Here is a 23948-nt window from a genome sequence, read left to right on the forward strand (position 1 = left end):
AGAGTTCTATTTTTATTCAAACCACCCTAAACATTCTTAAATGTGAAATATTATGGAATTACATAATTTTGATTTCTGCTGACACAATTTTTTTTTAGTATTTTTTGTTTTTTTGGGTAAAACCTGCTTATGTCTTGATGCACCTAAGAATGTCAGCTGTATCATAGGTATCTTTCATTAATGACTCTTAAAGACTAAATGTGGAAGTCTTGGATCCTGAGCTATGTGGAAGAACACAGTTATCTGAAAAATATGAAGAAAGCATCTAATATAATATGCAGAGTAATGCAATTCAATTCAATTAGAATAAAATTATAACATCATTAAACATCATAAAGCATGTCTACCTAAGCAGCAACAACCCTCATTGTTTGACTTTGTTTACTGTCTGCCAGGCCCTGAGTATTATAATTCAGTATTTAGGAAATTGTGTATATCCATTATGTCTCATAAAGATTTCTACTTCAAGGGAAGGAACCATCCCTATAATGTAGATTTCCATGAACTATAGTAGGCCCTTTTGGGAGATTTCTACTTTAACTGGTCTCTATGATATTGACTAGTGCTTGTAGTCTCAACTAAGAGAGGAGATTTTGAATTTCTTTGTGATTTCCTCAACATTACAGGAGATGGAACCTTACATGCCTCTATACACACGTATTCCATGGTACTTTTTTTCAGGAGCCACAGTGACATTATGGGTGAGCATTTCTTTTAAAATTGTTATCATTTCTTCAACAGGCAATTAAATGAGCTATCTCAACAGTGTCATCTGCAATGTCTCTTGAGTCCTTCTTTTCCCTCTGCCTCCCTGATCTTTTTATCTTGGTTATAGCTCTTATACAAAATAAACTGTAATTTATATGGCTTTTTTATAATTAAACTTTGGGAAAATATCTCAGGGAAGAGGAGGTACTTAACTTAAAACCTATTTCTCCTTGCCTCACGGCACTTCATTTAAGTGGTCACTTGAAATCAGGACAGAATAACAAACTTACTCTGATTCCAGACTCTTTGGTTACTTTTAGAAAAATCATGAATTTATCTTTATTTCCACTTTATTTCCTGCTGTTCCTTTTCCAAATTTGTTCCCTCTTAACAGTTAGCATTTAATTTTAGGAAAAGAGCCAGTGTTACCCTCTGAGGGGTTAGAATGTTGAAATATAAATGATTGACAGTTGTAGACTATAGTTTAGACTCACCAGTCCATAAATCCTGCGTGATTTATCTTTAACATTTCTTGTTAAGTCTATTATTTTCACATTTTAAAACAGTAGAAATGTGTTTTCTTAGATTACGTAATAATCGTTGAGGAGATGTGATAACATAAAATGGGGAGAATTATCAATTCAGGACTCTTTTGAGAAATCTTCTGGATTATGTCCCCAGAAATTTATTCTGTTTTTGATTACTAGCTTTTATTTAATTTGACTCACTTCCTCAATTTTTAGAATAAAATTCTCTAATGATTGATAGAAAGGCATCGTCATGCTTTTGCAACATGGGAAGTATACAAAATTTATACAGAATCTATATAAATTTCTAAACTACCAGGCATATTAGAGCACTAGTGACAACATTCCAAGGGGAAATGAAATACAATATTGACGTGTATTTTTCTTGGGAAAGTAAGTGATCTTGATTCTGCATGTTTAACTTCAACCTAGAGCATGTGTCAGCAAACATCTTCTGTGAAAGGGCCAGCTATATTTTTGGATTTGTGGCTACATATAGCTCTAGAACATAATTGTCTTTATTTTTCTCTATAACCTTTTGAAATTCAAAGAAACATGCCTAACTTAAGGGCCATATAAGAACAGGCAAGGCCATGGGCAGGATTTGGCCTTCTACTATAGTTTGTCTCTCCCTGCTAGAGGATGAGCCTAGAGGATGAGAATGAATATGTTTATGTTTTAGACTTAACCAGCAGCTACCATGTGCCTTATCTCTAACCCTTTTACCTTGCCAGTGTTCATATCTTTCCATCTATGGCAAGAAAGACTGACTTACTTTGCTTTGCACATGAGACCTACTAAACTTCATATCAGATGAACAGAATAATCAATGTGTTAGATATGTATTCATAACAGAGATACAGAGACCCAAATAGCAGTACTTTGCTTTTTTTCTCCAGATGTCTCTTGTCATCGCCAGCATGGTAGCTGTAATCGTGTACCGCCTGTCAGTCTTTGCCACATTTGCTAGTTTCATGGAAAGTGATGCATCCTTAAAGCAGGTCAAAAGCTTCCTTACTCCTCAGATAGCTACATCACTCACAGGATCATGCTTGAACTTTATAGTCATCTTGATCTTGAATTTCTTTTATGAAAGAATATCTGCCTGGATTACAAAAATGGGTAAGCTAGCCAAATCATTAGTGTGATTCTGAAGAATGATTCATATTGATGCTATGTGTCTATTTTGGAGCACTCCCCAGGAGTTCATTTTCAAAGGGTACTTTTTAAGGCAGTTTTTCTCTATAGGTAGACCCATATCTGCTATTTCAAAATCGTCCAAGAGCCACATTCAAGGTCCATTATAATGGAAGTAGCAAAAAGAACTGGGAAAAAAAAAATTTGGATTCTATATCTTTTTGAGTATTCTTGTCTTAATTCTCCCTTGATGGGTCTAGTTGAATCCTGATTAAAATCTTCACTTTATTGAAGACACAGATGATTTTTATTTCATGTATGTGGTTCTTAGAAAGTATTGATTTTGGAAGCTATCTTGAGAAAAACAGAACAATCAGCTTCTCCTAAATAAATCTAAATTTTAATGCTTTTCTTTTTAACTGCCATCTCTTAGAACTTGGATTATTTTCTTGTTAAAATATTAAAATTTTTACTGAAAGCCATGGGGGAAAGTGAAAGGGCCACAGGTTAAGTGAGAGATTGAGTTAGGTAGCAGCGCAGAGCACAGTCACTTCTACCCTTTTTCCTAGCAAGTTAGCAGCAAGATCAAAGTTGGAGACTCAAGGTATCAGCCTCTTCTCTGAGTGCTCTTTCCAGGGATCAAGCACCTTTGAATCTGTTGTACGTAGATATCATGGTCAATGCCAAGAAAAGAGCACATTATTCAGTCAGCACTGGAATGAATACTGAGATGAGACTTTCATTATATACTTCTTCAAATTTTGAGTTCTCTCGCAGATTTACTTTTCTCTGCTAGGAACAGTGAGAAAATCACAGCAGATAAATTGCTTTTAAAAAGCACCTAAAAACTCACCGTTTTTCTCAGTGGGAAAAGAAATTATTCAAGTTCACATTACAGGTTTTGTAGGAATACAGCTACATTTCACTAAAATGTAGGAGCTATCTCTGTCTTTAAAATAATTTGTAATACTCTTCCAGTATTGCTGGAAATAACATGATTTGGCTGGATCAGCTCATGCTACTGGGAGATCATCAGCTCAGGAAAACATACTTTTTTATTCTTTTATGCTTCATGAGCCTCTATTGTAGGGTGAAGATAATTTAATTTTTTTTACCTTTAGAATTCATTAAATGACAGATCATGATCATGCATTTTAAATAAAGGAGAGGGAAAATGTGTACTATTTCTTCTACTATTTGCTGATCACATTGTTTTCAGAATTAATATAACCTTTTAATTCATGAGAAGGCAACACAATTCTGTTGGAAATCATCCCTCCCTTTGCATGAGCTTACTTTGTTTAAACAAGATTGTAAGCAGATGAGATCTGATGTGCTTATAGGATAGAAGATAGTGTTTGGAGGTAAGCATAAGATTCTTCAGTCTTATTTGGTGCATTAGTTTTCACACTGCTATAAAGATACTACCTGAGACTGGGTAGTTTGTAATGGAAAGAGGTTTAATTGACTCACAGTTCACATGTCTTGGGAGGCCTCAGGAAATTTACAATCATGGTGGAAGGCAAAGGGGAGAAAAACACCTCTTTCATAAGGTGGCAGGAGAGAGAGAGAGAGTGCATAGGTAAGTGCTACACTTTAAAACCATCAGTTTTCTTGAGAACTCACTCAATACCATCAGAAGTTAACCATCAGTTTTCTTGAGAATAGCATGGGGGAAGCTGTCCCCATGATTCAATGGCCTCCCACCAGGGCCCTCCCTTGGCATGTGGGAATTAAAATTTGACATGAGATTTGTGTGGAGACAGAGAGCCAAACCATATCATGTGGGTTTGAATTTCACGTTTGTGTAACCCCAAGACAAGAATGCTGTCTCTCTGACTGCAGTAGCAACAGCCTCCTAGGCTTTTCCAGTGGTTAGTTTAATATGAAGTATGTAACAGAAAGTCTAGCACAAATCCATAGTTAATATTGGCCTACTATTGCCAGAATAGGGCGCATGCTATAGGCTCTCAGAATGATGTGACTGTATGTTCACTTGTCCCAGGGAGTACAGAGTTCAAGGAAACATAAGACGATGTGCTAAACCTATTGTTTTTAACTTAACAGAAATTCCTCGAACCTACCAGGAGTATGAGAGCAGTCTAACCTTGAAAATGTTCCTGTTTCAGTTTGTAAATTTTTACTCAGCCTGCTTCTACGTAGCTTTCTTTAAAGGAAAGTTCGTAGGCTATCCTGGAGGATACACATATTTATTTAATGAGTGGAGAGGTGAAGAGGTAAGAATTTCCTTGAGAGGTGAGGTGTGTATCTTCAATACTCATGTTAACCACTTTCTGTTTGCCAAGCACTGATTTAGATGCTAAAATATTGCAAAATATGTCTAGACACTGACTCCGTCCACAGAGAGTATTATTCACAGATGAATCCTGTCATTTGATAAACTTCTCTGTTTGTTTTGAGCAAGAAGTTATATCATGCCTATGGTTTGGTAGTAAAATATGAGCTATAAAATGATGTAAGTTAAGTTCTTTCTTCCTGAAAGTTTCCTGCAAAGGAAGAATGATTGCTCTCTGTATAAATGGTTCCACTATGGGTAATTGAGTTAGAACTGATTTATGGTTTCCAAATTATGAAGCATGGAGAGTACACCAACTTCCACCCCTAACACAGATATAAAGACTTAGAATTATCTAAAAATGAGACCTAGAAATCTGTGTTTTTCACACAGTTCACAGATGAATCTAATGCAGTCATCCTGGCACTGCTCTGTGATTATGTTAGGAATTATTGGGCTAAATATATCTTAATCCTTCCAACCAAAACCTTGAGATCCTAATCTTATGGCTTAGAGTTTTCTTTAGGTGTTGCAAAATTGCATCTTTGATCGTTCAATTCTGTTTTCTCCCCTATCGCTTCTGACTAGTGTGATCCTGGAGGCTGTCTTATAGAATTGACAACCCAGTTGACCATTATAATGACTGGGAAACAGATTTTTGGAAACATTAAAGAAGCCATTTATCCGTATGTATGACTTACAATATTTTTATTTAAGTAACCATGAAAGATTTCCTCTGGAAAAAGATGAAATTTTTTAATTATGATGGTGCCTTTGTTAGAAAATGGTTAAGCCAAAAGGAACACGTTATTTTTAATCAACAGTGAAGGTTGAATCTTAATAAACTTTTATTTTCATTTATTTGCTTTTTGGTTCCATGGCTAGCAAGGTTTTTAAAATTTTTTTAACTGACAAATAATAATTATACATATTTATGAGGTACAATATAATATATTGAATACAATCTTTTAAATATGTGCTATTGTTACTTTTCCCTTTATTAAGGGATTATTTATTCCTCTCTCCTGTGAAGATTTTACTGGGACATCTAAATGCCATATCCTCTGCAGTTTATTCTACATGCTGTTTATTATTTCTGAATATTACTAAAAGGTGAACTTTGTAAAAATATCCCTGTGTCATGTAATCTAGGCATAAAAATAGATTGTAAATGAAATGAGGGAGATTTTCAGGTCAATACATGAATGATTCCTCTCTGATCAAAACACAGCAATCATGACTAAACTGACAGTTTATTTCAAACAGTAGATGAACATCTGTCATGGATAAAAAGAGAAAGCATTATAAAATCATAAGTCTATATTCCTACAGGGTTCCTAGTTGGGAAATAACTGTGTCAGGGTTTGTCATGCAATATAAAGTGGAGTAAAAGTGCTCCACTTAAGACAGATACTATCCAGTTTAATAGCCCTGGAAGGCAGAGACTAGGTTTATTCTCTTACTCATGAAAGAAGATTGAAAACATCATCCCTGCACCTTCCTACTTCCAGTATATACACGATTACATAGTGCCGCTTAGGGCTCTATTTCAAGTACTAACAAAAGAAGAACACAGACTTATCCTTACAAATGGTAATAAATGTGAGCCTAACCTTCTAGTTTCATGCTTTGATATACCACATCCATAAGGAAAATAGCTCCAAACTTTTCTTTTTTGAGTCTCACTGTGTCACCCTGGCTGGAGTGCAAGCAATCTCAGCTCACTGCAACCTCTGCCTCCTAGGTTCAAGCAATTCTCCTGCCTCAGCCTCCCAAGTGACTGGGATTACAGGCACCAGCCACCATGCCCAGCTAATTTTTTGTATTTTTAGTATTTTTAGCATTCACAATGTTGTCCAAGCTGGTTTGAACTCCTGACCTCAGGTGATCCACCCCCTCGGCCTTCCAAAGTACTGGGATTACCGGCATCAGTCCCTGTGCCTGGCGCCCAAATTATATTTTCAGTTCTAGCTCTGGATTGAGAACACAGGGGACTGAATGGAGACAATACCTAAACCAAACAGAAGATGGGGGATACAGGTGCACAGACAGGGAGAGAGACAAAAGACAGGGGAGGTAAAAGAATTGAAAAAGAAGAAGCAGCAGCAAATTAACAACAACAACAAAAAAAAAACCTAAGCCTTCCTAATAATCAAAATTCTAAAACGTGATAATGTTTAATGCTACAAAGGCTGTGAATAAAATCAGCTACTATAAAGTGGACTTACTTCAGCTGATATTTCTAACTAGACTGTTCTGGCAAAGCCCTTAAAAAAAGATGCTGACAATACTAACAACATAATGGACATTGATATTATCATTAAAACAGATCAAGAAATATTTAAATAAAAACTGATAGAAATGAAATAAGAATAAGTGAATATGAAATGGAAGAAATTACACATAAATGAAAGATTAAAGTATTAAATAAAAAAAGTATAAACTTTAAATAATGAGTACAATCGATTGGAAAATTCCACAGTTCGATTCCACCCTGGACACAGTTGGAGAATGGATTAGTGAATTGGAAAATAATAGTGAGAAATTCCTACATTGTACAGTGTAACAAATATATGACATTTGATTAAAAATAAAGTAAAGGTATGTTAGATCAAGAGGCTTCCACAATAATTTACTAGTATTTCCAGAAAAAGGTAATTGAGTAAATGGTGAAGGAAAAAAATTATTTGAATAAGTAATTGCTGAACATTTTTCAAAAATGAGGAAAAACATGAGTTTCAGAAATGGAAACAAATTCTGAGTATAAATCAGGATATTAGAATTCAATTCAAGATAATAGAATTCAATTCACACCCCAATTCATTATGGTGAAACTACAGAACACCAAAGATAAACAGACGATATTTAAAGTATTTTAGACAAAAGACATTAACTTTATTCAAATGAATGTCATCTACACTATCATCAGTTTCTCATCAATAGCATTAGATGCCAAAAGATAGTATTTTCAAGGTTCTCAGTGAAAATAATGTTTCCTTTAATTTCCAGAACCAGGTTAGCTATTATTTAAAGTGCTTTTAAAGACATTTTTAGATATGAAAAGACCAGGAGAGTTTACATTTATAGATCATCATGGCGAAAACTACTGAAAGATTTACTTGAGAAAAAGGAGATCATAAAGTGAAAGTACAGAATGCAAGAAACATTGGTTAGCACAGAATCTGTTAGCTCCAATCAAATTAAATAATTTGGTAGAATCTAAAATCATATAGGATTTGTATGGGGAGGACTACAAAATCCTGATGAAATTTTAAAAACTATGTAAATGGAGAGAGATATCATGTTGGTGGTCAGTTATTTCCAAATTTCTACATATAGATTTATTGTTATTCTAATCAAAATATCAGCAGGCTTTTTATAGGTATAGACAAGTGGATTCTAAAGTTTATATGAAAGGCCAAGGAACTAAAATAACCCAAAGAAGTATGATAAAAGAAGAATAAAGCTGTAGGAATTACCCTACTCAATTTTAAGGCTTACTACAAACTATATTAATCAAGACAATGCAGGATGGTGAAGGGGTAGTTATATAAACCAATGGAACCAAGTAGAGATTGTAAGCCAAATATGACCATTTTATTTAAGACAGAGGTGCAAAAACAATTAATTGATGTAAGAGTAGACTTTTTCATAAATGGCACTGGAAAAATTGGACATCCCATATGTGAAATAATAAAACTATGTGAAACTTATACCTCATTCAAAAATGAACTCAAAATGGATCATAGACAAAACTATATTTTATAAAACCAAATAAGTGATTATATAAACTTTAAAATAATGCTTATGGATGTCAGAATTGAAGAATTTATAAATGGAATGAAGCACATGAAATAAATTCTGAAATTTCTAGCCATATTCTCTTTCTTGAACTGGGTGATCTCTTTTCCACTGTGACTCCAGTTATAGTATGCTCCTGTGTTTGATTATTGTCTCAGAAATCTCAGGTGCTTTTCCCCTTTCCATTCTTTTTCTTTCTCTTTGTGTCTGGTTTGAGTATAAGCAACATATAATTGTTCCTCTTAATCCACATTTTCTACAGTACTTCATATTGTCTTATTAATTTTTGCTAAGTGGGGGTTATAAATGATATCTTGTTTTGGTCTAATTTTGCATTTTTCTGATTAACAACAGGAATAAGCATTTTCAGCCATATTTGTTTCCCTTTCAATTAAATGCTTGTTCGTGTTGTTTAAGCGTTTTCCTACTTGTCTATCTTTTTTCAATTGATTTGTATGTATACATTTAAACTTCTGGTTACTGGCTTTTGTTTGTTTGCTTCTTTTTTGATAATATATGTTGAAAATATTTTATTCTGACATGAATTTTATTTCTTATTTTTTAATAGTATGTTTAGGTCACAGTTTCACAACCACAGAATTATTGACATAATTCTTAGTTGTGGGGGTGTTGGTTATCCTTTGCATTGTAAGATGTTTAACAGCATCCTTGGACGGTACCCACTAGATGCCAGTAACCCATCTTTCCCCAGTTGTGACAACCAAAATATTTTGAGACAGTGCAATTGTGTCATTGCGGGCAAAATTACTCCCAGTTGGAAACCACTGGTTTAGATGAACAAAATTACATAACTTTAAAAGAAATATTTTCCTACACAAGATTATGAGACATTTTTATTATTATTTACTATATTGGTTAAAGTTATGCCCAAATTAAGGTCCTAAGCAAAATACTGAATATGCAGACATACTGATAAAAAGTTATATGGAAACACACACACATACACAAAGATATTTTCATATACTTACTTATAAATGTTTTATACATTTTAACATTATTGTCTTTCATTTTCAAATTCTTAACATATATGAACAGGACTTATATGTTTGATATGAGGTACAAATCTATTTTTTACATATATGTGTGTATATATATATGTATAAACTATATATTTGTATAAATTGTTATATTATGATTTATTGAAAAGTTTCCTTTTTCTACTATCATCTACACTGCTATTCATCTACATAAAATATTTTCTACAATACCTTTTATGTCATATAAACACTATCTATATGCCATATAAATACTATCTAGAATTATACCAACTGCAAGGCTATTTCTAGTTTTCCGTTCTATCCCAAGATTTGTTTATCCCTGTAGAAGTACGACAATCTCTCTCTCTTTTTTTAAAAAACTAAGTTCAGAGGTACATGTGCAGGTTTCTTACATAAGTAACTTGTGTCATGGGAGTCTGTTATATAGATTATTTTATCAGCCAGGTATTAAGTCTAGTCCCATTAGTTATTCTCCCTGATCCTCTTCATCCTCCCACACTCTACCTTCTGATAGGCCCCAGTGTCTGCTGTTCCCTTCTATGTGTTCATGTGTTTTCATCATTTGTCTCCCACTTATAAGCAAGAACATGTGGTATTTGTTTTTCTGTTCTTGCATTAGTTTGCTAAGGACAATGGCCTTCAGTTCCATCCATTTTCCTGCAAAGAACATGATCTTGTTCTTTTCTATGGCTGCTTAGCATTCCGTGGTGTATATGTACCACATTTTCTTTATGAACTCTACCATTGATGGGTATTTAGGTTGATTTCATGTCTTTGCCATTGTGAATACAGTACAACAATCTCTTAATTAATACAGATTCGTAAGTCTTGATATCTGGTGGGGCTACATTTATCAACTTACTTTTTATCTGTAGAACTGTCTTGGCTATTCTTGGTCTTTTAGAAATCTATATAAATTTTATAAATATCTTGTTAGATTTTACATGAAGAAATATTTTGGTTCTTTCATTGAAATTACATTTTAATTGTTTTAATATAAACAGTTGACTTTTTTATAATACCAAGTCTTCTTATTCATGAACATTTAAATTGGACTTTAGTAAATTCAAATAAAGATTTTAAACTTTTAAATATGGGGCTTATAATTCTTTTATCATGTCAATTTCTGTGTAGTTTTTAATTGCTATTGTAAATAATATTTTTTTTTAAAAATATATGTTTTCTACTTGGGTGTTGTGGGTGTACAGGAAAGAAATATATTAATAAATCTTAATATTATTTCTAATCATTTTTGTCTAACTTCACTTGGGTCTTCTATTCAGACAATCACATAACTGTTCATAATCACAGATTTCTCCTATATTTCCAGTTTTTTTGCCTTTCTCATTTTATTTTACTGGCTAAGGTCTCCAGTAATCTTGAATATGGTCATGCACATTCTTATTTTGTTTTTGATTCTAAAGGCAATGCTTCTGACTTTTCCCAATCAAGAATGATGTTTGCAGCCTGGTGCATTGCCTCACGCCTGTAATCCCAGCACTTTGGGAGGCTGAGGAGGGAGGATTGCTTGAGCCCAGGAGTTGCTTGGGCAACAAAACAAGATCTCATTTCCACAGAATAAAATTTAAAAATTAATCAGGCATGAAGGCACATGCCTGTAGTCCCAGCTACTGGAGAGGTAGAGGCAGGAGAATCACTTGAGCCCAGGGGGTCGAGGCTGCAGTGAGCTGTGATGGCACCACCACACTCCAGCTTGAGTGGCAGAGTGAGACCCTGTCTCAAAAAAGAAAGAAAGAAGAAAAAGAGAAGGAAAGAAAATAAAGGAGAATGAAAGAAAAGGAAGGATATTTGCCCTAGGATTTTAGTAGATATTTTTTATTAGATTGAAGTAATATTTTTTCTGTTTCTACTTTTCTTTCCTAAGCAGGTTTTAATACTATTAAATGCTTAATATAGCAAATGTATTTTCTGCATCAATTGAGATTATTTTATATTTTTCGCCTTAAACCATTCAATGTGAGATATATATATATATGTTATTTGTTAAAAAACACAGCCTTTTTTTTTAAAAAAAGTAATACATTATTATGATATATTATCTTTTCATATAGCATAGAATTCAGTTGGTTAAAATTTTGTTTAATGTTATTGCATTTATTTTCACATAAGTCATTTCCTATTATAATCAATTTCATATTAGTTTGAATTTTCTTCTGAGTTTCATGACAGCATCTGGATTGTATGTGGTCTTAGTGGTAAGCTTCCCCTCCACTTATAATGTAGCCAAACTGTCTGTGAGTCAGGATTGTCTTATTTTCTCAGTCACCTAATAAAGAATTTTGCATATGTCATGAAAATAATACCAGATTTTTATTTGCCCTTTGGCTGGAGTCATTTCTCTTTGCTCTGTGATCTTATTTAACCTCTCATTTCTGCCAGTTTCCAGATCTAACACTTTGATTCTCTGATCTTTTTCTTTTTAGTTCTATTTCATATATTTACTTTTATCACTTCCAACAGCTTGGCTTTGAATTGGTGGAGACGCCGAAAAGCTCGGACAAACTCTGAGAAATTGTATAGTCGATGGGAGCAGGATCATGACCTTGAAAGTTTTGGACCCCTTGGGCTTTTTTATGAGTACTTAGAAACAGGTAATTTTAAATCACTGTTCTGAAACACAGAGTCATCATGAATGAGTGGTTTTTCTGCCTTGCACCTGGTAGATGTTCAATAAATTATTAGTTGGTTGGCAAAAAAGATGGATGGAGTGATACAAGGAAGATTTGTTTCCTATTTCCCTGACCCACCAAATAGACTACAGAATGAAGTTTACTTTCAAAACACCAGTCTCGGAGACATAATTCCTATCAGTTGAATGTTAATGTTGTTGAACCAAATTAAGTAAGAGTCTTTTTTTAACACCCATCTCAAATTAGCTTTGATGGCTATTTCTCCATTTTTTTTTTTTGCCTCAGTGACAGCTCAAAGAGAGAATAAGTTGCTTGGAAAACATACCCAGGATTTGACTTGCAATGAGTTTATGTCCTTTCTCTGAGGGCTAAAAGAAGGCTGAAAGTAGTTATGTAAGGGAAATACAGCTGAACACAAGAAACATCCAAAACATTGCAAGGATTGAACAGAGAAGAAACCCTTGAGGTGCAACTTTTAGAGCGATTTTTCTGCGTACTGCTTATATAGTCTGCTCAGAGTGTTTTCTCTCAAGCCATTTTCTTTGTTTCTTGCATAGAATTAAGGAAAATGATTTTCTTAACATACTCTCAAGACCCATAAAACAATGGTAGAATACATGAGATGAGCCAAACTCTTCATGCTTCTTCAGTGTAATACGTATATGTGATACATGAATTGAAATTCAAATTTAGAACAGATAGATGTTGTTTTATACAACTCTTTGTAAAATCAATAGTCTTTGCTTTATAAGGTGATAAGGCTATAATTTTTAATGAATTGTGTAAGTTTCATATGAGTTTGCACATGTATGCATCAGAGATTATTACAAAAATTAAAAAGTTGAAAGTTTTAATAAGATTGTATACCACTTATTGAGACATAATTAGTTTATTCTGAAAACTTTATATACTATCTCTAATTTTAAAACACTTCTCCAGAGTATTCATTATTCGACACATTTTGTTGTTGAGGATTCTGAAACTTGGATAGGTTAATATATTTTTGATGGGCCACGAAGATTTTAGGTAAAGATATGAGATATGAACCTAGAATATTCATACTGCTTCTACATAATGCTTCCTCTTCATTTTCTACCTTGTAAGTTAGGTAGAAAAAAGCAGGAAAAAAAAGAATGCAATATGTATTTTTTTACTTCATAACAAGACTGATTCAGTCAGATGAGAGAAGCTAAAATCCAGAAACATTTGAGACTTATTTGAAAATAGAGGAATAACAGAAATGTTTTTTCTTCTCCTTTAATGGAAAGCCGTTTCCATTAAATGGCTTTTTTTAAAAAAAATTTAATCATGTGGGAAGCTTGGGCTGTCAGATGCATACATTCTTTTACCCCAAACATTGTTGGAAACAAAAGAATAAAAGTGTGGAGATAAGCCAGCTTACACAGATGTAGTCCTCTGTTGAGTCTTAATGAGGAGAGAGAATAAAATTTATTTAGAAAGATGTCATGATAGTAAGGAGAATCAAGACCTTAACAAAGTCATTATTCTAGAAAATGTTTATTTCCTTTGCTGGCGCGTGTGCGCGCACGCACGTACACACACACACACACAAGAACACACGTGTGCATACAGAGCTGGCTGCTGAAAATATACAAATGAATCAGTCATCATGCTTGATCTCAAAAAGTAGATGGGCTAGCAAGAAAGAAAAACTTGGTTACCTCCCTAAATTGCTAATACAAATGTAAAGACTAAACCAGCATAAACCTAAACTTAGCCCATACTAAAAGGCAAAGAAGAATAGATTCTTTCTTCTAACAAGCATATCTCTAATGGAAGAACAAAGAAGGAACTCAGCCATGCAAGCCCAGTTTCTCCTTCTAGTTCTAGCAAGCAGGTAAGTCACTGTGTTTCCTGTGGAGAGGAGAAAGTGGACAGACTGACAGAAGCCTGGATTGTTGGTGCTAATTACTCCAAAATGAAGGAAGTAGCAGGATTTGGGGAGGGTGTTCCCATCTTTCTCCATCACAATAATGAGTTTGTGCCCTTTTCTTTTCTCTACAGTTATTCAATTTGGATTTGTTACACTATTTGTGGCCTCTTTCCCTTTGGCTCCTCTTCTTGCTCTCATAAATAATATTGTAGAGATTCGAGTGGATGCCTGGAAACTTACCACTCAATACAGGAGAACTGTAGCTTCTAAAGCTCATAGCATAGGTGTTTGGCAAGACATTCTTTATGGAATGGCTGTCCTTTCCGTTGCAACTAATGTAAGTGGATCTACTTCAGTGGGGTGACTTTGTATTTCATTTTATTTGGGGAGCCATGGGGACATGTGAATGATGCTTCATCTTACATTGATTTCATCATGGTAATACTTTATAAATCTAAAACATTCCAAAATTGGTATGCACTAACCAATATAGAAAAACCTATGACATGCAAACTCTTATAAATACAGGGAAAATTATAAAATTACTCTCATTGAAGTATCATGAAACAGTTTCACAGCATGTGACAAAGTAGAAAATAAGTAACAGTATAATGTATTTGAATAAAACAATTAAACATTGATTATGTTTATATACTACAGAGAATATACAATATTTACCTGTTATGTTTATAAAACAATTATTAAAATGTAAGAAAAATGAATTTCTAAAAGTGTAACTTTTACAATGTATTTTCACCTACAATAATGCTTTACAAATTGATATTGATGATAGGATAATCAAAGAAGAAAATCTAACACTTTTAAGTAGGCTTCACATAAGAAAAAACAGAATTGAAATCGTAGAGAGAGCTTAATTTAATGAAAGCCTGTAGGAATGAGCCCAAACCACTATTGCAGAAGATTCAATTGCCATGCATTTTTTTATTGTTAAAAGAAGACTAGAAAACGAGCTGAGTATATAACTTAAGACACTAACAAAAAAAGTAAATCAACTTAATAGTAGTAAAAAATAATAAAGCTATAATCAGAAATAATCAAATTAGAAAACAAACTAAAAGCAATATAATTGCTAAGTAAATTAAGAGCTGGTTTATTGGAAAGACAAAGTAAGGAAAACTCTGAGAAAAGTATGAGAGACTGCTGTGTACCCATTTATGCCAATGAATTTTGAAGTATATTTGAAATGACCACTTTTTTAGAAAGCAAAAATTACCAGATTTATTCAGTAAGTAATAGAAAATCTGAATGAATTGTTAGCCATATAAGTTATATTAGGTTTTTTAAAAGTGTAGCACTAAAAGTATAAGTGCCAGAGCCAGATGGTTTTTTAATTGACTTATCTAGCCTAAAAGAAAGATGCCATTTATACTATCCCAGAGCTTAGGAAAGGATGGGAAAATATCATTCCCATGAAATCAAATACTGAAATTAATTGCACTGAACTGTGAGAAATTTACAAACACGTGATATTCTGCTCTTCATTCCTTTCCTGTTAGTCTCTTACACACACACACACACACACACACACACACTCACACTCGCAGTCCAACCTCATGAAGTTGGTCTAAGAAAGTGAATTTGGTAAGGATAGTAGAACTGTGTTGTGAAGCAATAAGAAATGTCAGAAATAGCAAGGCTTGGTGGAAAGAACATGGTTCTTGGAAATAGATACATTTAGGTCTGACTCCACTTAGACACTTAGTAGCTATGATATCTTGGAATACTAAGCACACACTATAAATGAGCTGTTTTGTATTTCAGGACAAAGATTTGCATATTACTCTGATTTATAATAGTATTTAATCACATACAGCTTATGGTACTGAGAGATTTACAAATCAAACATTATTAAAACTAAATTGGCAGCTCATGAACTTCCTCTTTTTTTGTTCTTCAGGCTTTTATTGTTGCATTTACGTCTGACATCATTCCTCGTTTAGTTTACTATTATGCTTACTCAACAAATACCACGCAGCCTATGAGAGGATATGTCAATAACAGCCTGTCGGTATTCCTGATAGCTGATTTTCCAAACCACACTGCACCTTCGGGAAAACGAGACTTCATCACTTGCAGGTTTCCTTTTGTTTAGGTTTTAATTTTGCCCTTTAAATGTATTTCTTAAGTTATCTATTCCCTTCATGTTTTTCTTACAATATAAAAGAGTTTCTTAGGGCAACACAAATCCTGTATAAATAAAGTGTATCCATTCTAGAATTCACACAATGCCTGATTGAGATTTGAAAAATTAGACTGTCAAAAACTAAGAGATTGTTATGGGTAAAGATAACATTAATTTAAATTTTTTTCAAAAGGATTTGTCACCAACAGGTACCCCTTAGTCCAAAGTTGCAGTAATCTGTAGATCATACAACAATGTCATGTTGTATGTGCATTTAACTTACTTGAATTGTCTGTGTCCTCAGAAAAGAGATAGAGTGAGAAAGAAAGAAATAACAATATAATAATATAATCAGTTCACCACCTATCCCACTAAAAGGGTTTAGTCTGTGTAGGAAATATGAAATTTCATATGTGAATTTACTGTTTCCACTCTCCGTGTATCATATACTATGAGATCTTTTCACCATACAATTTAAAGACACACACACACACACACACACACACACACACGCTTATCAAGGCCGCTTAACTTAAACCAGCTGTTTCATTTGAGACTCCAAAAAAGGAGCAAAATATTGCAAGACAGGCAGATATTGTTATATTGTTATATTACATATTTGAGTGAAATTATAGCCTACTCTAAGAGCATGGCCACTGGTGTCAGATTTCTGGATGTGATTACCTCCTAGCTGGACTAAATCTTTGAGGAGTATCCAGTGATTTTATAGAGGAGCATGAACTCACAAAGTTGAGCATTAAGAAAATTTCAGAATTGTATTTTAAAAAAGCAATACAGCATCAGAACAGCCAAAAGAAAACAGTTTCACGAAAATAGAAGTTGCCAATAATATTCCTGTTTTTGAAAAGTCAAATCAAAGGATTAAAATATGCCTGCAATTTAAGGATAGGAGAGAAGGATAGGACAGGGAGTGTCAAAGAGTAGGATAAGAGGAGTAGAAGCAGTAAATTTTGAGTAACTCACTTGAGAAGCTATCTTTGAAGGCAGGAGAGAAATTTTACTTCTGTGTTTCTTCTTAGATCTATATTGCATATATCCTGATTTTATGTGAACAAGAAAGATAAGTGTTTCATAATATCAATTAACTTTGACTGATTTTTCTGATCAACTAGAAGAATTTCTTAAGAGAAATAAGAAATTATATTAGGTCTCCCTTGTTGAAACTATAACTATTTTTTTTATTTACTCCACTTTTCAGGTACAGAGATTACAGGCATCCCCCTGATGATGAGAATAAATATTTTCACAATATGCAATTCTGGCATGTCCTTGCTGCCAAGATGACCTTCATCATTGTTATGGAAGTAAGCTGTTCTTAACTTTCATTCCACTTTCTCTCTTCCTTCTTTAGGCAGATATTTCTAAAGGTAACCTCTCATCAGAAAGTTAGCAATATCTCAATAAATTGTCTTGAAGAAAGTGTTGTATTTGTTGTCATGAAAAGCACCCTAGGGATATTCTCAGTACAATGGATTGCCTCTTATTCACTTACTATTGTTGAAGATTCCCTGGTGACAGAAAAGGAAAGGAAAACAAATATGTTTTTTTCCTCTGAAGTCAGGAAAAGGGGAAAGAACCCACAGATTTTATGGAATACCTATTATTTACTAGTTCTGGAAGCTGTTTTAAGTCATAACAACATTGTAAGTTAGACCTTATCACTCACCTTTGAAAAAGGAATCTGAGACTCAGCAAAAATAAGTAGCTGGCCTAAGGTTAACCAACTAACATTAGTGCTGGGTTTCAATGCCAAATGTGCCTCACTCTCAAGCTTATGCTCTGTCTACTATATATGCTACCTCTCTTGTGGAATATCCAGTGTAATTATAGAGATAAAGCATGCAAGGAAAGGTAACCAATACAGAGGTGGTATTGGACTAAGGTTCAAATTGAATGATACAAATCATGAGGCAGGAAAGCCGATCGGGAGAGAAAAATAAAAGAAAGGCACTTTTTCACCCTAGAGTAAAGTCCAATAAAAGACAATCCTAACCCAAGAACATGCCATTCCAATCAATTATGTTTAATTCATTTTTATTGTTATCAAGGTTATTCATGTAATTTTAAAAATCAAGTAGTTATTCATGGCAAAAAAGAGCAATCATACATAATATTCCTCCCTACCCTAGAATCCTAATCTCCAAAGGTAAACATTTCAATTTTATAAACTCACTCTTCTAGTAGTTACCCTTGTATGGAAAAGAAAATCATTTTGCAGTTTTTTTTAAATTTTTTATTTTTAGCTGTTAATTACTGACATTCTACTTTGGCAGATCTCACATACACACACCCACAGAGAGAGAGAGAATAAAAAAACTTTCGCTTTCTCCTACCGCTCAAAAATTAAACATTTTTTTATCTTATTCTGAAATTTGAAATGTCAGAAAACAGAAGGTATTTTGATAACTTATTTAGCAGCAATATATAATCTAATTTAAGGCAATTTATAGCCTTTATTCTTTTAGAGTGACTGTTCATTTACTTTGCTGTAGAAATATTTGTGTTTGATACAGAGTGCCACCTCAGACCCTGCTGGTTTATACACTAAATTATATGTTTTCAATATTTGATTACTCTCAACTCTGAAATATTTCTGCTCTTCAGAGTTCTGAATAAAAGATTTTGTATAAATACAATAGTCAGGTTTTATAAATTATGACTTTACAAATATTAGTCACATCTATTTCTTTTACTCTGAATATATTTCTCTTATTATAGTTTTCCTTTTATTCTCTCTCTCTGTCTCTTAGTTCATTATAAATTTATCAGTCTTTCATTTTAACATTTTCATCAGAAGTTTAGATCACTTTTCAGCCAGTAAATTAGGTCAGGAATTCTTTTTAATTTATTCATAATTTGTATTAGCTTTTTGTAATCACTCCAGGCTATAACTAAGCATCATCCTTCTCTTCACCTTGTCTTCTGTTGAAGATTATATTTGTTTCTCCCATTTTTGGTATACCAGATCACTTTGGTGAAGCACATCTTCCAATAATTTTCTGGGGAAAAATTATGGGCAATTTTTGAGAAACTGAATATTGAAAATTTTTTCTTTTCTTACATGTGATTATTTGGAATAGAATTTATAATAGAAAGTGGTTTTGCTTAAAAAATATTTAATCAACTTTATTTTGGTTTTCCTGAAATTTTAAAGACATTGTTTTGTTTTCATTGAGCTACCAGTACTGCTATAAAATGCAATACTTTTCTGACTCCCCAGCCTTCGTTTATTATCTGTTTTTAAAATCAATACGATTTTAGGATTCTCTTATTAGCCTCACTTTTATGAAGCTTCACAAGAGGCTTCTTTGCTATTTGTCAATATTCATCGTTTTAGACACTCATTAAGCCCCTTAAATCTAAAAACATACTTACCCTTCAAGTTGAGAAAATTTGCTGGAACAATTTATTTGTTACATTTTTCTTTCTTTGTCCCATCTCTCTGTAACTGCTGTTATTCAGATATTACACTTCCTGGATTGAAATTCTAATTATCATTTATATTATCTTCTATGAAAAGCTAGATTAATACTTTTTTTAAATTCCACTATTTTTCTTTTGCTCTCTTCCTTATATCTGGTTTTTTTTTTTTTTTTTTTTTTTTTTTTCATTTCAGAGACTTTCCTACATGTTTCATGGTTCTGCTCATGTTTAAGGGTGTGACAGTGAAAAGCTGATTTTAAGCATTTTGTGCATACAGGAGTTATGTCACTTGGTGGCTTTCACTGTAGGTTGTTAAGGTAGTGAGCAGACATTTTTATTGGCATCTTATAAAATTTTGACATTCACAGTTCTGCTTTTACAGAATAGTTATTTTTCCTAGAGAAAACCCCTCAAATCTGTCTGTTGAGATATTTCATGTCTGCCTATGTTCTAAGACCTGAGCAAAGCGGAGAGGACTAAGAAGCTCACAGTTCATCATGCTGAATTTCACCATTTTTACATTTTTTTCAATATGTTTTCATACCTCATCTGTATCTGGTGCCCCTGATTTCACAGCTTTCTGGTATAATTTCTTTAGAAAATAAACTCTTCAGCTGCTTCCAGGGTCTAGTAAAAAGTGAAAGAATACCTGGATACAGATGACAGAAAGGCTCTGAAAATTCAAGTGCTCCTTATTCAAATATTTATCTAATCCTCTTGTTTTTAACTCCAACCCACACTGATACCTTCAAAAGTCCTTAGTGCCTTCTTTCCTGAACATTTCTGACAATCTGAAACAAAATTGGATTTTGTCTTTTTGGTTTCCACTATCAGTCACCACATTACCATTTGTAAGTTTAACTGTTAGCTTTTTGCACTCTTTTGAGTCTAATTCCTTTATAAATATTTTATCAAGTTTTTATGAGGGAACAGTGAAAAATAGTGTATTCAATAATCATGTTCAACTAGAATATTGCTAGTTACATACTTAAGTATATATTTATTTGTTTAATGGTGATCTTTGTATGAAAGTTCTAGGACAGGACCCTATCTTCTTGCTTGTCTTTCTTCATATGTTTTGAAAGTTTTTTATGTTCACATGTTCAGCAGTTTTTTAAGTAAGTGAAATGACTTGTAAAGACTTTCTGCTGAACAGGTGACAGCTCTAACAGTGTCTAATCTTTCCTTTATATTTTCTCTAGCATGTTGTGTTTTTAGTTAAATTTTTGCTGGCCTGGATGATACCTGATGTTCCAAAACATGTTGTGGAGAGAATCAAGCGAGAAAAGTTAATGACTATCAAGATTCTCCATGACTTTGAGCTCAACAAATTAAAGGAGAACTTGGGAATTAATTCTGATGAACTTGCCAAGCATGTCATGATTGAGGAAAACAAAGCACAGCTGGCTAAATCAACAGTCTACTCATCATAATGAGGAAGCAGCAGGTGGCCTGCCTTACTTCTTTTTCCTCTGGGTTTAGGGCCAGAGGCTATAAGCCATGTGTCAATTTTATCCTTTTTTTTTTTTTTGAACTCAATGTTTTTATACACTTCTGTAGAGGCCAACTTTGTGATGCTGGGAGTATACTACTCTGCTTCGTTGATTGGGCCCTCTGCAGACGTTGTTGTCTGAGGTGCTGTAAATGACTGTTGAAAGTGCAGGTAGAATCAGAATACTGGGAAATCATGGAGTCTTGCAGTTTAGAAAGAAACACTGACCTTGCACTGTCCCATCATTTTTCAGTGCATCTATGTATTTTTATGATCTTCTCTTGGGTTATTTGATACCTCTTTCCCCATTGAGGAAAATGTTGGGGCAAAACAAAAGGAATCAAAGAGGCTGACTGAGCCTTATATAAACTATCATTCTGAAATATGAAAATGCATTGCCAAAATCAGATCACATAAGAAAACTCACACATTAAAGCATTAACATTATCATAGCAGAGGTTTATTCCTGAAATTGTCCTGAACGCATTCAACTACCATCAGAATCCCAGATAGTTCTTTCTGGTAAATGCAGAATTCATTTTCTGGAGACTGAAATTTTGGATTTCAACAAAAAACTAACAATTCGATTCTTAGAGATAAACATTTGGTAATAATAGTTTCAAGACTGATCTTATCTGGAAAACAACATTATGAAGCTGTTAGATTGCTTCAGGTTCTCAAGTAAAGATATAATAGAAAAATAAGAGTGTTTTCTTAATAGTTAATGGATTCAAGACAATGTATATTGATTAATTTGTTAATTTTAATCTAGAAAATTGTTAAATTATTCCTCAAAAATTACTTTCCTCTACAATGCCAATTTTGCATCATGGAGCTTTTTTGTATAAGTTAGGTACATGTTGTTTATGATAAATTTTTTTGCTTTAAAATATCGCAAATCTTTAATAAGTTTTCAAGCTTTTATATTTATGTGCCATCTTATATGATGCTCAGTGCCTTGTTCCAATACCTCTGACACACAAGAAGTCATGTTGTTAGCTAGTGATTTGGTGTAATGTAACATCGTAAATGTAAGCTTGTCTTAAAGAAATTGTCAGTGTAACAACAACTACAGACTTGAACACTAAAAGAGAATCAACCAACTAAGAATGACATCATGGACTTAATAATCTAAGGGGGAAAGAAATGTTTGCTGTATTATTTCTCTCAAATTTAGGCCTGTGTTACATGCATAAAATCCTTGTTCTTTTTTCACTTAAAAATATTAAATATGTATAAATTGGTGTATCTGCACACACACATATCTATATATAAAATTATTAGCACCAGAGCAATACAGTCCAGTTATGTAGTGTTTGAAAATCTGGTTTCAAATTATAATTCAACTCCAAAAGAATATTACTTTTTAATCACACACATAAGAAATTTTATCACAAGATTTAAAAGTAATATTTTGTTATTTAATACTAGTAAATTGTTGTGGTACTGCCAGTATTAAACATATGGCAGATGGTATTAACTGCTGATCAGTAGTAAGCATTTAGAACTGAGGATTATGGATTTGCTAAACTATGAGACAGTCACCCCAGTTTGGGCTGGGACCAATCCCCAGTACTGATTTGTTATCCACTGGGTAGACTTTATAAACATTCTTGAGTAATTTGAAATGATCTCATTATTGAAAGATGATTTCATATGTAGAGGAGATATTTCTTTCTTGAAAAAGCCAGTCAGGGTTACCATGATGTGTGCCACAGATGCAGGATCTTCAGCTTGCCAGATTAAATTCTGCATTGCTACAGTATACATTGCACACAGCTCATATTGCTTCCTTCCTGGGTGCTGATAATAAGAAAGAGCATGGAAATTGGTTTCTTTTATATAAGCTTTAATTTTTTAAGGCTTAAAAGTATTCATAGAGCTACTAGACTGTATGATAAATAAGGACAAATTTAATTCACAAAGTTATCTGTACACTGCAATTTTAAAATATATCAACTAAAGTATTGGGTTTCTGGAAGTGTATGCAGAAAACAGCAAGGGAAGAAATTGCTTTTAAGATAAGAAAATAATTCCCATGATTGATGGATATTTTCCTTTTAAAATGTTATTGACTGATATTTTGTATTCACCTTTTAATTTCTTACCAAGACATTTCTCTTTGTGTTGCAGATTTAAAAATAAAATACAGGTATTCCTCACTTTTATGAAAGTGTGCTAACTGAAATCAGGAGCCAAACCAATTCAGATAGATTTGCCTTATCTAATTAAACCTATAGGTTTTGGTGGGAGGGCTGCATTAAAAGCACCCTACCACCATATGTGAGTTGATAATTGCCAGCATGGTAGATGATTTTATCCGCTGATCAAACCCATAGTTTCGTTTTGTTTTCAGAATGTTCCAGGGAACATTTGAGATTTTATGTGAAATAAAATTTTAAGTGCTGAAGCCAAAAAAAAATACTTAACACTTTTCAAATGCTCGCTTTCATCCTTACCTTCATCAATTTTTCTTTGCACACAGGAAGCAAAATCTACTTCAAAACATTTACTTTAGAGGAATCCATTAAGAAGGGAGTGTTTTACTTAAATGAAATGCTGTCTTATTTTTGCTGTGTCTTTTGACACGTTCTTGGCTTTGATGTTCTTCTTTTAACCAAGTCATTATGCAGGTTATCAAAGAAGAGGAGAAAGATGAGGACAGAGGAAGGTGATGGGAGATGAGAAAGAGGAGGAGGGAGAAAAGAGTTATTTCCTTATGAATCCTGTGTGTGTTTCTTTGGAAGAAATAGCTGTTCCGAGGGAACTTGGTCCAGCTGTGGTTGCTAAGAGTTACAGCTCTTAACAAAGGCACCAAAAAAAATGAAAGTGAGAG

At 33.4% G+C, this 23948-nt stretch overlaps 1 protein-coding gene across 20 annotated transcripts in view; it reads left to right on the forward strand.

Annotated features, from left to right (window-relative positions):
- ANO5 (anoctamin 5) overlaps positions 1 to 23274 on the forward strand; it is a 198544-nt gene extending 175270 nt beyond the window's left edge. For all 20 annotated transcript variants that reach the window (XM_054242181.2, XM_035266044.3, XM_054242182.2 and 17 more), the window contains 9 exons: positions 627 to 701; positions 2135 to 2357; positions 4440 to 4609; positions 5257 to 5354; positions 11970 to 12100; positions 14165 to 14370; positions 15952 to 16130; positions 17396 to 17501; positions 20823 to 23274. In XM_054242181.2, coding sequence (XP_054098156.2) covers positions 627 to 701; positions 2135 to 2357; positions 4440 to 4609; positions 5257 to 5354; positions 11970 to 12100; positions 14165 to 14370; positions 15952 to 16130; positions 17396 to 17501; positions 20823 to 21053 — 1419 coding nt within the window. In that variant the 3' untranslated portion in view covers positions 21054 to 23274. The remainder of the gene's footprint in view (positions 1 to 626; positions 702 to 2134; positions 2358 to 4439; positions 4610 to 5256; positions 5355 to 11969; positions 12101 to 14164; positions 14371 to 15951; positions 16131 to 17395; positions 17502 to 20822) is intronic.
- The last annotated feature ends 674 nt before the right edge of the window (positions 23275 to 23948 follow it).

This window comes from Callithrix jacchus, chromosome 10 (assembly GCF_049354715.1).
Source record: "Callithrix jacchus isolate 240 chromosome 10, calJac240_pri, whole genome shotgun sequence".
Classification (NCBI taxonomy): Eukaryota; Metazoa; Chordata; class Mammalia; order Primates; family Cebidae; genus Callithrix; species Callithrix jacchus.